The sequence below is a fragment of the Rhinatrema bivittatum genome, chromosome 1 (genome assembly GCF_901001135.1).
Source record: "Rhinatrema bivittatum chromosome 1, aRhiBiv1.1, whole genome shotgun sequence".
Taxonomy (NCBI): domain Eukaryota; kingdom Metazoa; phylum Chordata; class Amphibia; order Gymnophiona; family Rhinatrematidae; genus Rhinatrema; species Rhinatrema bivittatum.
The window spans coordinates 282,962,989-282,977,610 of record NC_042615.1 but is presented as its reverse complement, the minus strand read 5'-3'; the positions used below and the strand labels follow the sequence as shown (position 1 = coordinate 282,977,610).

Here is a 14,622-nt window from a genome sequence, read left to right as displayed (position 1 = left end):
TGGTTCCTGAGGCACGACCTTGAGTTGCAGTTGTTGTACCAAATCTCGGAGGATAAAATTCCCCCCGGACCCGGAGTCGAGCAATGCCAGGGTATCGAATCCTCCTCCTGGGAGACAGAGTTTTGCCAGGACGGTGCATGGGGAGTTCGGAGAGGTACTGCCTAGAATCAACTCCCCACTAGACTCTAGGTTCGGGCGTTTCCCGGACGTTCAGTGCAGCGAGCCAGAAAGTGCCCCTTGCTCCCGCAGTAGAGACATAACCCCTGCGAGCGTCGATGCCTTCGTTCTTCGGCAGAGAGAGGACCCCGGCCCAATTGCATGGGTTCTTCAGGTGGAAGGGCAGCTGCCGCAGGTGGTGAGGCTCGGACCCGGGGTGGCGTGGTTCGACGAGCGGCCTGCCCCTGGACAGACCTTCGCTCCCGGAAGCGGCGCTGAATGCGTCGATCCACTCGTCCGGCCAGCTCTATGAGCTCTTGGAGATCGTCCGAAAGATCCCGGGCCGCGAGTTCATCCTGGAGCCGTGGAGAAAGGCCCTCCAGGAAAATTCCATGTAGGCTGTCCTCCCCCCAGGCCAGTTCGGAGGCGAGGGTCTGGAACTCCATAGCGTATTCCTCTAGGGGGCGATTGCCTTGTCTCAGCTGGAGCAGTTCTGAGGCGGCCGTGGAGGCGCGAGACGGCTCGTCAAAAATTCTCCGAAAAGCCTTGACGAACTGTACAAGATTATTCAGTCGGGAATCCTGGCGCTCCAAGAGGGAGGAGGCCCAAGCCAAGGGTCTCCCGTCAAGAAGGGAAATAATATAGGTCGTCTTGACCCGGTCCGTGGAGAATTGCGCAGGCAGAAGGTCGAAGCGGATATAGCATTGGTTGAGGAATCCCCAGCACGCCTTTGGATCACCTGAGTACCGGGGCGGTGATGGCATCTGTACCGGGGCGGAGGAGCCCGTATTGACCTGAGACGAGGATGCCGCAGCGCGGCCTGCGGAGGCCCCCTCAACCCGATCTGCCAGGCGTTGAACGGTAGACATCAAGGTGTCGAGGCAGGTCTGTTGCTGTTGCAGCTTCTGGTCTATGCCCGGAATAGCCTTGAGGCCGGCAAGGTCCGCCGGGTCCATGGCCTTGCAATCTGTTGGATTCGTGGACCCTTAGGCCGATCGGAACCGAAGGATAAACTGCTGAGCGAGGTGGCAGCAGTGGTCCCGACCGGGAGGCGGCAAGGACGGAGTCGTGGATGGCCGGAGGATGAACCAAGGAAGCCCTATGCGACCAAGGGCTTTGGCGAGGAAGAAGGAGACGGTGGAACTGGCGCAGAGATGAGAAGATCTTCGCCCTGGAAGCCGATCCTCCCCCGAGAGGAGCTCGTAGGAGTTCGGCCGCTGGGACTTAGGAGATTCACCCTAGAAGCCAGAGTCCCCCCAGGAGGAGCCCGTAGGGACCCGGCCACTGGGACTTAGGAGGTTGCTGGGGCCGAGACAGACGGGGTCCAAGGTCGAGTGCCGGAGGGTCGTCGCTCGCCAGTCCAGAGTCGTGTACCAGGGAGTCTTCGCTTGCCAGTCCAGAGTCAGGAACCAAGGGATCACCGTAAGCCAGTCCGGGGTCAGAAGCCAGAGAATCACCGCAAGCCAGTCCGGGGTCAGAAGCCAGAGAATCACCGTACGCCAGTCCGGGGTCAGAAGCCAGAAGAGATTAAGACGATACAGGAACGCAGCAACTGGAGTCAGGGAATACCTGGGAACCTCGATGCAAGGCGAGGAGCAGATCTCGTTGCAGGGTTTAAATACCCTGAGGGCGTCTGACGTCATCCTGGGGCTGTGCTGCAGTTTTCCCGCGCTGGCCCCTTTAAGAGCCGGGGCCTGCTGCGCGCGCGTGTCTAGGAGGCGGAGCTAGCTGCAGCTGGACGCCGGCTGCTCCAACGCAGCGAAGACGCGATAGCAGGGGAAGCTGCAGGCCCGGGCGAGGTGGGCAGGCGCCGGGCCTGCGGCGGCAGAGGTCCCCGGAGGTCCGGGGAACGCGGGCCCAACCCGGAAACACGACGGGGTAGGTGACGGTTCCGGGAGCGGCCCGGAATCGCAACAGCACTGACTGGGTAGTAGAAAGACTAGGGGGCACTCCATGAAGTTAGCATGGGGCACATTTAAAACTAATCGGAGAAAGTTCTTTTTTACTCAACGCACAATTAAACTCTGGAATTTGTTGCCAGCGAATGTGGTTAGTGCAGTTAGTATAGCTGTGTTTAAAAAAGGATTGGATAAGTTCTAGGAGGAGAAGTCCATTACCTGCTATTAAGTTCACTTAGAGAATAGCCACTGCCATTAGCATTGGTTACATGGAATAGACTTAGTTTTTGGGTACTTGCCAGGTTCTTATGGCCTGGATTGGCCACTGTTGGAAACAGGATGCTGGGCTTGATGGACCCTTGGTCTGACCCAGTATGGCATTTTCTTATGTTCTTATGTTCTTATGGGTGGGAGCTCAGAGTGAACTAGGGGAGTATTCAGGTTGGAGAACCAAGAGGGTTTCGATTACCTGGAGGAGTGAATGAACAGGTGGGCTAACTGGTAAAACTGATAATTTCCTTGATGTATGTATGTTTGAAAATACTCCAGCTTATGCACCTAAATCCCAATGTAGGCAAGTAAATCCTATTTTATTTTCATGTGTAAATTATATGCACATATATTTTTAAAATAGGTAGGAAAAGTTCACACATTCTATGCACTAATATGGTTTTTTTCAATATACCACAAAGGAAGTGTGAGAGTGAAATATCCATACAACAGTTTTAATAGTCATAAATCCTTTAAATAAGGTGCTCCACATTCAATTACTGTTTGCCAGAAACATAAATTCTTCAATAGGGTGCTCCAGAAGCATTCAATATACAGTATTTCAAACAAGGTAGAATTTCCAAAGACAAAGAGGTTCAAAGCAAAAAAGTCCCACCACCCAGGAGGGTAGTGGCAGAGATAGATAGATTGTTATAGCAGTACCAACAATGCTGGATTTTTACTTTATAATCCTTACATCCATCTGGACTCAACCGCGACAATGAGTGGTCAGTTTTTGGTTCAAATACTCTGTTTCCAGGTAACCTGATTTTTCATTCCTTCATTTGTTAGTATGGGTCATGTGACCCTCCGTGCCTTTTTTTTTTTTTTTACATTTAACTACCTGTCAGTAGTGTAGTTCTTGTTTGAATTGCATTGTGAAACACTTTTCCATTTAAGCAATCATTCATGCAAATTCTGGAGGTTACCTTTAGGTATGTTGTTTTTATTCTTGCTTATTTAGATTCAGTTTAACTGCTTTAGGTGCTGTTCCTGTGAAAATTTCGGTCTGGTAGTTTCCTATGTTTCTATTTTGTCCTATTTTAACCCTGCAGTTCCGTCCCTCACGAAGAAGCCGACAGGCGGAACATGACCATGTCAGGGGACTTATTAGCTTTGAATCTCTTTTTCTTTGGAAATTCTACCTTGTTTGAAGTATATTGAATGCTTCTGGAGCACCCTGTTGAAGAATTTATGCTTCTGGCAAACAGTAATTGAATATGGAGCACCTTATTTAAAGGATTTATGACTATTAAAACTGTTGTTTGGATATTTCACTCTCACACTTCCTTTGTGGTATATTGACTTTTATTTGTGTGAGTTAGTATACATCAACTCCTGGATTCTGCTGTCTCTGCATATATTTTTTCAAAGCATTGCATGTATTTGTGTTGTGGGGTAGAGATAAGTGCATTTTATAAAACACGCATATATCATATGTGCAGGTTATAAAATACTTGCACACATGATGCTGTGCATGTTTGTTTGAAAGTTACCTTTCTATGTCATATATTCTAAATATTCAATCTTATTTTTAGACTTCTGGCATATGTATACAGGCAACTAAAAGCATGCTTTTTGGAGGGAATGCTGACTTAGTGGTCATACATGGAAAAATAGCATATATGCATGTAAGTAGCATTTCACATGTATATGCAACTTTATAACCTCACAAGTATGTGCATACTTGCAGTATTGTGCCTACATTTTGCAGAGAAAAAAAGTCAGGAAGGAGCGTTCTAGGACATGTTTCATAAGTACACACCCAAGCTACAATTCTGTAACCCAATACTGATCATAATATGATCAAATTTGAATTAATGACTGGAAGGGGAACAGTAAGCAAATCCACGTCTCTTGTGCTAAACTTTCAAAAGGGAAACTTTGATAAAATGAGAAAAATTGTTAGAAAAAACTGAAAGGAGCAGCTACAAAGGTAAAAAGTGTGCAAGAGGTGTGGTCAATGTTAAGAAATACCATCCTAGAAGCACAGTCCAGATGTATTCCACACATTAAGAAAGGTGGAAGGAAGGCAAAACGATTACCGGCATGGTAAAAAGGTGAGGTGAAAGAAGCTATTTTAGCCAAAAGATCTTCATTCAAAAATTGGAAGAAGGATCCAACAGAAGAAAATAGGATAAAGCATAAACATTGCCAAGTTAAATGTAAGACATTGATAAGACAGGCTAAGAGAGAATTTGAAAAGAAGTTGGCCATAGAGGCAAAAACTCACAGTAAAAACTTTTTAAAATATATCCGAAGCAGAAAGCCTGTGAGGGAGTCAGTTGGACCGTTAGATGATCGAAGGGTTAAAGGGGCACTTAGAGAACATAAGGCTATCGTGGAAAGATTAAACAATTTCTTTGCTTCGGTGTTTACTGAAGAGGATGTTGGATAGATACCCGTACTGGAGAAGGTTTTCATGGGTAATGATTCAGATGGACTAAACCAAATCACGGTGAACCTAGAAGATGTGGTAGGCCTGATTGACAAACTGAAGAATAGTAAATTACCTGGACCGGATGGTATACACCCCAGGCTTCTGAGGGAACTAAAAAATGAAATTTCAGACCTATTAGTAAAAATTTGTAACCTATCATTAAATCATCCATTGTACCTGAAGACTGGAGGGTGGCTAATGTAACCCCAATATTTAAAAAGGGCTCCAGGGATGATCTGGGAAACTGCAGACCAGTTAGCCTGACTTCAGTGCCAGGAAAAATAGTGGAAAGTGTTCCAAATATCAAAATCACAGAATGTTATGCGCCCTACCTGCGGCCGTCCTGCGCGCAGATCTGCCACCTTCATGATCCCACAGCAGGTCCCAGGACGACCTCCCTCGCGGTAGTTGCCAGTCCTGCCAGGCCCCAGCATCCCGCGGCGGCAGTTGCCGGGCCTTCTACTGTGCGCCGGGCCTCACGCCGAGGTTCGGCGTCTTTGGCCATCTTGGCCACGCCCCTACGCATGTGCGCGCTGACTGCCCGGACTCATGTAAGGCAAGGGTGGGTCCTAGCTCTGCGGCATGCCCTGATTGGTTCCCTGTTATAAGGAAGTTCCTGTATTTGCTTCCTTGCCTTGGCAATCGGGTCGGTTTGTTCTGAGATTGCCTCCACACTTGTACTGGTTCCTGCTTGTCCTAGTCTCGTTCCAGGATCCTTCTGTTCCAGTTCTGTTCCTGACTGGTTCCTGCTTCCTAGTTCCTGTGTCCTGCTGTTCCTGTGTTCGTCTGTCTACCCAGGTAGTACCCTCAGACTGTCTTACTGGTACTGACCTCAGCCTGTTCCTGACTTGCCTGCCTGCCTGCCGCCTGCCTCAAAGACCACAGCCTGTTCCTGACCTGCCTGCTTGCCTGCCACCTGCCTCAAGACCTCAGCCTGCCTTTGACCTCATCTGACCTCTGGCACCTGACCTCTACTTCGCTGACCACTCCTCAGACTGCCCTCTGGACATTGACCTTTGCCTGCCTGACCTCATCTCCAGATTCTGTCTCTGTTCCTCACCTTGTCATCATCAACTGTGTTCTGGTTCTTCCTGACCCAGCTAGCAACCACCTGTGACCCCGATTGCCCTCCCCCTGTCTCTGTGGGCACGCCGGACTTTCACTCTCTTAGGAGACCCTGCGAGGCCCACCTAAGCCCAAGCGGCCCGGGTCCCTACGGGCTCCTCCCAGGGGGACCTCGGGCTTCCAGTGGGGAAGCTCTTCCTAGCCTCTGTCTTTTCCAGTGCTCTGCCCCCTGGGGGCAGCTACCTCCTGTTCCCTTTCAGGAGGCGTTACACCTCTGCCTCAGGACAAGGTCCACCCCCAAGCGCAACACAGAACATATAGAAAGACATGGTTTAATGGAATAAAGTCAGCATGGCTTTATCCAAGGCAAGTCTTGCCTCACAAATCTACTTCACTTTTTTGAAGAAATTAATAAACATGTAGATAAAGGTGAACCGGTAGATGTAGTGTATTTGGATTTTCAGAAGGTGTTTGATAAAGTTCCTCATGAGAGGTTTCTAGGAAAAATAAACAGTCATGGGATAGGTGGCAATGTCCTTTCGTGGATTGCAAACTGGCTAAAAGACAGAAAACAGAGAGTAGGATTAAATGGACAATTTTCTCAGTGGAAGGGAGTGGGCAGTGGAGTGCCTCAGGCATCTGTATTGGGACCCATACTTTTTAATATATTTATAAATGATCTAGAAAGAAATACGAATAGTGAGGTAATCAAATTTGCAGATGATACAAAATTATTCAGAGTAGTTAAATCACAAGCAGATTGTGATAAATTGCAGGAAGTCCTTGTGAGACTGGAAAATTGGGCATCAAAATGGCAGATTAAATTTAATGTGGATAAGTGCAAGGTGATGCATATAGGGAAAAATAACCCATGCTATAATTACACAATGTTGGGTTCCATATTAGGTGCTACAACCCAAGAAAGAGATCTAGGTGTCATAGTGGATAACACATTGAAATTGTCGGTTCAGTGTGCTGCGGCAGTCAAAAAAGCAAACAGAATGTTGGGAATTATTAGAAAGGGAATGGTGAATAAAATGGAAAATGTCATAATGCCTCTGTATCGCTCCATGGTGAGACTGCCCCTTGAATACTGTGTATAATTCTGGTCGCTGCATCTCAAAAAAGATATAGTTGCAATGGAGAAGGTACAGAGAAGGGTGACCAAAATGATAAAGGGACTGGAACAGCTCCCCTATGAGGAAAGAATAAAGGGATTAGGATTTTTCAGCTTGGAGAAGAGATGGCTGAGGGGGAATATGATAGAGGTGTTTAAAATCATGAGAGGTTTAGAGCGGATAAATGTGAATGAAGTTAGCATATGTCACATTTAAAACTAATCGAAGAAAGTTCTTTTTCACTCAACGCACAATTAAACTCTGGAATTTGTTGCCAGAGGATGTGGTTAGTGCAGTTAGTGTAGCTGTGTTTAAAAAAGGATTGGATAAGTTCTTGGAGAAGTCCATTACCTGCTATTAATTAAGTTGACTTAGAAAATAGCCACTTCCATTACTAGCAACAGTAACATGGGATAGACTTAGATTTTGGGAACTTGCCAGGTTCTTATGGCCTGGATTGGCCACTGTTGGAGATAGGATGCTGGGCTTGATGGACCCTTGGTCTGACCCAGTATGGCATGTTCTTATGTTCTTAAAACACTCTGGTTTGTCTTCAAGTGCATGAACAAACAGGCCACAGAATATCTCTCGCAACTCCTTCTTCCTCTTGGCTCCATGAGAGATCTCAAATTTTCCCAACTGGCTCTATAATCCACCCCGCCTCTGGCCTTTGCTAGGCTGTCTTGCATCAGACTTTGGGCCTTTGGCTGTTATGAACCAAAGATCTGGAAAAAGCTTCCACTATTACTACACTTGGAACCTGGCTACCTCACCTTCAGGAAGAAAGCTAAAGCATGTCCATCAACCTAGTTACCACCGATGTTTCTCTATTTCTATGGGATCAACAAAAGAACCTAACTATGAATCTGTCTTTAAGTGTTTAGATCCTCAACCAATACTGGGCCTGATTTACTATGCTTTTTATCCCCATAGTCACAGAATGATAAAAAAAAAAAAGCCTTAATAAATCTGGCCCATTGTTTGTTGATCTAACGCTATTGTAACCTACTTTAAATGTATTGTAATCCACTTTGAGGCCATTCATGGTAAAAAGTGAAGTATCAAATGCCAATAAATAAATATTAATAAGTATAAACCCTTCCACTGTGGTGATGCCCCGCTGAGTGAAATTGCAGGTGGCAGAGTGAGAGACCTGAGAGAGAGCTAGAGGATCTCAAACTGATTGCTGGGAGCAGGTTTTACACAGAAACTGCTAGGTTGGAACAGACTTTGGTAGCAGTTAATAATTCAACATAACTGGGAAAGACTGTGCTGTGCTTTGATAGGGCAGTTTGAGTCTCTCTTTATTTCGCTTAATTGAACACAAATTTTCAGGGTGACTTGATCCCCCCCATCCTTTGGAGCCAGTTAGTTTGCCTGTCCAGTTTACCATCTGCCCCTTCTGTACTTTCGATCCTGCTTATGCGTGTCCGGCACTGGTACCTTAAGGATGCCCGAGTGCTTGAGGAGCCGGGTGCTGAAGTTAGCTGACTCCGCCTGTGATGGAGAGATTGAGTGCTACACACTCTCTCTCTCTCTCTTTCTTAGAAAATCAGGGGAAATAAGTTTCCTTTCAGGACAACAATAAAACTGCCTGCAGGTACTTTTTCACCTGCAGGCTTCATACCGGTAATCAAAGCACATATGTGCACGTGCTTTAGCTTTGATTGTTGACCTGGAAAAACGTTCGCACAAAGATTTCTGTGCCTGCTTTCGCTGCATGCTCTTTTCCCCCTTGGAAGTAATGTGCGTAGATGTGAAAATGACATCCCACGGGTGTTATTTTCCCTCTCCCGATCTAAACGCGCCCTCAGGTATGCCTCCAGATAACACGGGTAAAGTTACTGCGTTATACAACAGTATGCATGATTCTGCCCATTGAGGATGGGCGATTTTCCCAAGCGCCCATTTTGGCAGGTAAGAGGCTGATTTGCCTATGGAAATGGCTTTGACAGTTGCCCTCCCCGATTCTTTCCGTGCGACTGAGTTAGCCTGCATCTGAGAATAAGAGCCATTCCGAGTCGTTGGAGGTGGGAGGGCTGCTCCAAGGGGAGGCCATAAAGTGGACCACCTTTCTGCTTGCCATCGCAGTACAATGGCTAACTGGAGGCCCCCGTGTCACAGCCCCTACCAGGAAGTGTTAAAAAAAAAAAAAAGATCTCCATATTTTTAGCAGGTTTAAGGGTTCGCCTGATTAACACGCTGATTACACAGTACTCTCCTGATACGTTTAAGACTGATCACATCCAAGCACCCAGGGAAGCAAGCTCTGCTCAGCTGCAAGGCAACCTGAGATTATAAGGAGAATGCACAAAACCATTTTAATAATATTTCTGCATTTTCTGAAAGCCTGCCTGAGCAGAGCCCCCCATTATTAAGGTTTATTTATAAAAGCAGGGCTGAACTGCTTTTTAGCACGACCCAGCTCTGCTATTTTTAACCTAAGCATGCTAAGGAAAGCTAGAATAGTCTCACATTTTCCAGCACACCTGTTCAGCAAATCTTAGCTATATCCCTATGTTAAGTTCTTAAATTCCTTTTTCCTTGAACAGTGATGCACAAAGAGAGCAACAGTGAACTCTTACACAAAAAAGGGGCCTATTTAACAAACTGTGTGAAAGCATTAAATGCCTCTGTCAGCACTGCATGTGAAGTGTTAGTGTGTTTGCATTATCCGTAAGGCAGTTTTTGTTCCGATAATGTGGCTTGCTGTGTTTAAAATGTAATGAGCTGATAAAAAAGGCAAAATTATGCTGATCAGCTCATTTACATGCAGCACAGTTTGTGTGAACATCTTTAGTGAATAGAGGGTTAAATGTGCTGTGATAAGACTTCAGTTTTCACGGAAAATTTTCCAGGTTTTTATTAGCTGTGAAGGATAACTGTGAATACATTTTACAAAACAGTCCCTGCTAACGCCGATGAGTTATACATGGTTCTTGCTTCATAACTGACAGTGCATGAGTAGCTGACACCATGGATGCACAATGTGCTTTTTTTTTTTTTTTTTTTACAGCTTTCGACTGACAGAGCTTCAAATCAGAAGAACATATTGGTCATCCTTAACCTCGCAGGCCGCTAATATTATTTTTTAACAAGAAAGTTGTTGAAAATATTATTTTGACTAAGTTTTTTTTTTTTTTTTTGTACTCGGTTTATACATTTTAAAACAGAAAATGTAAAATGAGTAAAAGAAAACAAAACAGACAGTGCCTTGGCCGTTGCCAACACAGCTGGATTGCCTTACTTGGGACACTAAAGGTATAATGACCGCCTCAGGTCTCCCCCCCCTTTTTGAAACAGTACAGAAGAAAGAGGACAGCTGGATCCCTTAGGTGGTGGTGGGGCTGAGAAAAGCGAGGTGTACAGAGCGAGGCAGGGTTGTGTCACCTGAGACAGCAAGGTCGTGCTTTCCAGTGTTGATCTCATGAGGCTGTTGATGGCCTGAAAGAATTTTTCTAGAGATTCCTGGAACTCCTTCTTTTCTTTCCCTTCATAGAGTCTGAAATAGAAAAAAGATTACAGATGTTTCACCCGAAAGCGCCTGTCCAGCTACTTTACGAGAAAAAATGATAGTGAGGCTGGCCTGAAGGTTTCTAACGCTGGAATCATTTGTGTATCCTGGGCTCTTTAGTCTTTACTGTCTTTACTGACACTAAGTCTGCAAATAAGTTACCCTGATTTGAAGCTGGCAGAGTAGGTCGGGGTGGGGGGGGGGGGCTTTCACTTATTATTTGCTTAGTTTTCATGACTGCAGCCCATGTCGGGAACAGTGGCATCAACCACAAGTGAATGCTGCATTACAGCCTCGCACCACCTACACGAATTGGAAATAGACGGGTTGGAATAGTTTTACTTAGTGCAGGTGTGCATACAATATTTTTAAATTTTATTTGGGGGTTGATTTTTTTTCTGTTTCATTTATTTGAAACAAACAAACAAAAAAAAAAAACAACAAATGAAACTTTCTAAAAAAGAAACAAAAAGCATACATGACATTTTTAAAAAATGTCAGGTCTAGCCCCCACCATGAACACAATTCCCAAACCTTCCGGGCCCCCTCCCGATCCCCCAAACTTTCCTTCCAGCGTCTTGTCTCATATCTACCATCTTTACAGGGCAGGAACGATTCCCAGTTGCTCCTTCCCCAGGGGTGCGGTGGTGCTGGCCAAAGTGGAGCCTGCGCCATTCTGGAAATCTGTCGTATAACAAAATGGTGCTGGCCAACGCAAGAACGGCGCCATTTTGTTTTATGGCAGAATTTAAAAACGGTGCTGGCCTCAGGTCAGCTGGTGCCATTCTCTAGTACAGATCCATGGGGAAGGAGCAACTCGTGATCCCTCCCGCCACGTGAATATGGCAGACATGGGGAAAGAGGCTCCAGGTCGGCTTGGGAGATTGACAGAGGACTCAGGAGGTTTGTTTTTTTTTTCCTTTGGCAGGGGCGGGGTTTATTTTAAAACAAAATTAAATAAAAATCCACAAAATTGAGTTCATTTTTCTTTTGTTTCAAAAAGGAAACAAAACAAAACAGGACATTTAATTGAAATTCCAGCAAAAGCAAATACTGTTTAGTATTTCCCATAGGAAAACCAACCCACAAGAGGTTCTTTTCCTTTTTGGTAATAATGGGAAATATTTTTTGTTCTGTTTCTATTATATTCCACCTCTCTGCCTCTCCTCCTCTTCTCAAAGACCTGCCTTGTCTGGGAGATTCTCTTATTGCTGCACCTGTCATTCCTGAGCCTGCAGGATAAGGAAGGAATTGGATGCACACACAGTCAATCTGCAGGATGAACACAGTCAAGGGAAAAGCTAGTAAATAGTTCAGATAACTTATTGTACAACAGCTATTTTACATCTGTTCGACTAGAGCATGTTAATTGAGCATACCTTCCCACAAAGGCCTGCTAACTGCTTTAACTGAAATAGACGTTAAGTAGCACAGTCTTTCCAGCCCGCTAGCTCCTGAAAGAGTTGGGGTTTTTCTTTTTATGATTGACAGGTAGAAAACTGTTCTCATTGAATCAATCAGCTGTCATTCACTAGCCACTAGTAATTGGCATTCACTAGGCACTAATAAGGTACATTGTTAGTAAATGTGTTCCTCTGTCTTGTGGACCCAATCAGAGGTCAGGGACAGAAAACATGAAATGTTTTCTCAGCCGTCGTTTGGAAGGACAGCAATGGGACCCGAGCACAGAGATAACACTCCGGTGTTCTGATTCACTTACGCCAGCAGAGTGCTAAGGATTGTGCTGTTAGCCTGGCAGCAGTTTGGAGCCTTCTGTGATTCTAGGTGCCATATCTAACAAGACTAAAGTCTGTAGAAAACAGCATTTACATTTTTATAAGTTCCAAGTGGCTGATACCTTGCCACTAGGAACCTTCATTTTCACTTATTTTATTTTTCCCCGTAATTTATCAGTGTTTATTACAAGAACAAAAATGAATTTACCTGAAAAATGATGTTACTTTTTTTCTGATTTCTCCTGTTTTTGTTCTTGATGTAATAACCTCTGATAAATTCTTGGGTAAAATAAAATAAAAACTGAAACCAAAAGGCCCTTACTGTTACCCAAAGTTAAAGTAATGCCTTGCATGTGCATGCTCACGTGGTTTGGAAGTTGTATGTATCTGTAAGAGGGCTGCAGATAGTATCCATTACCATATAGTGTGCCGACAGACCGATGCAATAAATCAGCATGGAAAATGGTCGCTCAGCGTTGAGCGCCCGCTTTCCTAACGAGTGCCCAGCCACCTCTCCCGGGCAAGCGATCGAATATGTAAATGATGGGTTGTGCTGCCAAGGAGGCACTAGGGACAAATGTGCGCCTCTGGCGCCTCCTTGGCAGAAGGCACCCAGGAGAGATGGCTGCCAGCGGGTTAAGAAAACAGACGCTCAATTTTACGAGCATCCCTTTTCCTAACCTGTGCACAACTATGGGGTAGGAAAATGGACGCTCGTTATTTGAGCATCCCTTTTCCTAATCTAACCCCCTGCACACTTTAAAATTTATTTTTTTTTTATATTCTTCTCCTTTTTGTATTTTCAGCTTTTCTGAACACTTTTTGGGCTGCTCAGAAATTAACGCCTGATTAAACAGTGCGCTCAGCTGAGCGCGCTGTATTGCATCGGCCTGAAAGTTGGTGACTGCTAGCATGGGACATTCCCATACCAGTCAGACCCTAGAAACCGGACCAGTGACTGGGATGTGGTCTTGATATGGAGCTGCAGAAGCGTGGATTGGGAATCTGCCATTTCATTTAAATATATTGTGTAATTTCTGATCCCCGTGACTGTGCCTAAAGCCAAGGGAATTCCTGACTCCCAGGGGCTGCACTTGGAATTCAAAGGAAGTCCCTAAATTACAGCAGTCAGACTTTTGATTTCTGAAAGAACACAAGATTTTTGTTCTCCTCCTAGACAGCTTTCCTTTGTTCTGCTCAGGCCTGTGCATAGTAGTAGGTACTTATGACCTCTAGTGACCAAAAGGTAAAACAGCACTTGAAATGTATTTTATTACTATGACCTCTAGTGGTAAAAGAGAATATTGCTCCTTACTTTTATTGTAGCATGATGAAAATGAAAATTATTTACTTAATTGTTTATTTAATAGTCATGCTCTGTAAATATCTTAGTTTAATTTTACATCATGCAATATATTTTATGCACCATCAGGTGAATTTTCAAAGGAGTTATGCATGTAAATGTAACATACTATCGTAGCAATTTTCAAAAGCCTATTTACCCACGTTAAGTGCACTTAACGTGGGTAAAATCTATGGACAATGGCATATATTGTAACAATTTTCTAAAGCCTGGTTACACAGGTAAAGTGCATTTATACATGTAAAATCCAGTTTTAAGTGTGTAAATGTTTGAAAAGCCTATGGGCCAGATTTTTAAACCTACGCGCAGGCGTAGATTTTATAACATGCATGCGTAGCCATGCGCATGTTATAAAATCCAGGGGCGGTGCGCGAAAGGGGGTGCACACTTGTGCACCTTGCGCGTGCCGAGCCCTAGGGGAGCCCCGATGGCTTTCCCTCTTCCCTCCGAGCCTCAGAGGGAACTTTCCTTCTGCCCCCCTCCACCTTCCCCTACCTAACCCCCCCAGCCCTATCTAACCCACCCTGACCTTTGTTGATGAAGTTGCGCCTGCCTCTGTGCAGGCGTAAGTTGCGTGCACCGGCTGGGTGCCAGCGCGCGAGCCCCCGGCACGACAGCTGTGCCGGAGGCCTCAGTCCCGCCCCTGCCCCTCCCCCGGCCCGCCCACTTCCCGCCCATTTTTTCAAGCCCCGGGAGATACGCGCATCCCGGGGCTTGCTCGGCGCGTGCAGGAGCGGGTTTTCGGGGTTACGAGTGTAATATACGTGCGCAACCCTTTGAAAATCCGCCCCTATGTGTCTAATCTTGCAGGGTGTATTGTATATTTCATAAATCTTCTCTTTGAGCAACGTTCCCTGTACTTTTGCTGGGAAGGAGCAAGATGCATGGAGGTGTCATTGGTGCTAAGTTAAAGACTAAGCAAGGAGGGGCAGATGCCATCATCAGCTGGAAAGCAGAACCCAGGACCCGTGGCACTGTTGAGATAACTGGTAAGGACTGTTATGGCAGAAAGCTGGAGTACAATAGGGTTATATTGATATTAGGAACTACATATAGAATTGC

The 14,622-nt window shown here is 45.4% G+C and overlaps 1 protein-coding gene across 1 annotated transcript in view; it reads right to left on the bottom strand.

The window, feature by feature from the left end:
- LOC115087992 (dedicator of cytokinesis protein 2-like) overlaps positions 1 to 14,622 on the bottom strand; it is a 1,829,205-nt gene that overhangs the window by 1,367,773 nt on the left and 446,810 nt on the right. Inside the window, exon 23 of the mRNA XM_029595813.1 lies at positions 10,338 to 10,449. Coding sequence (XP_029451673.1) covers positions 10,338 to 10,449 — 112 coding nt within the window. The remainder of the gene's footprint in view (positions 1 to 10,337; positions 10,450 to 14,622) is intronic.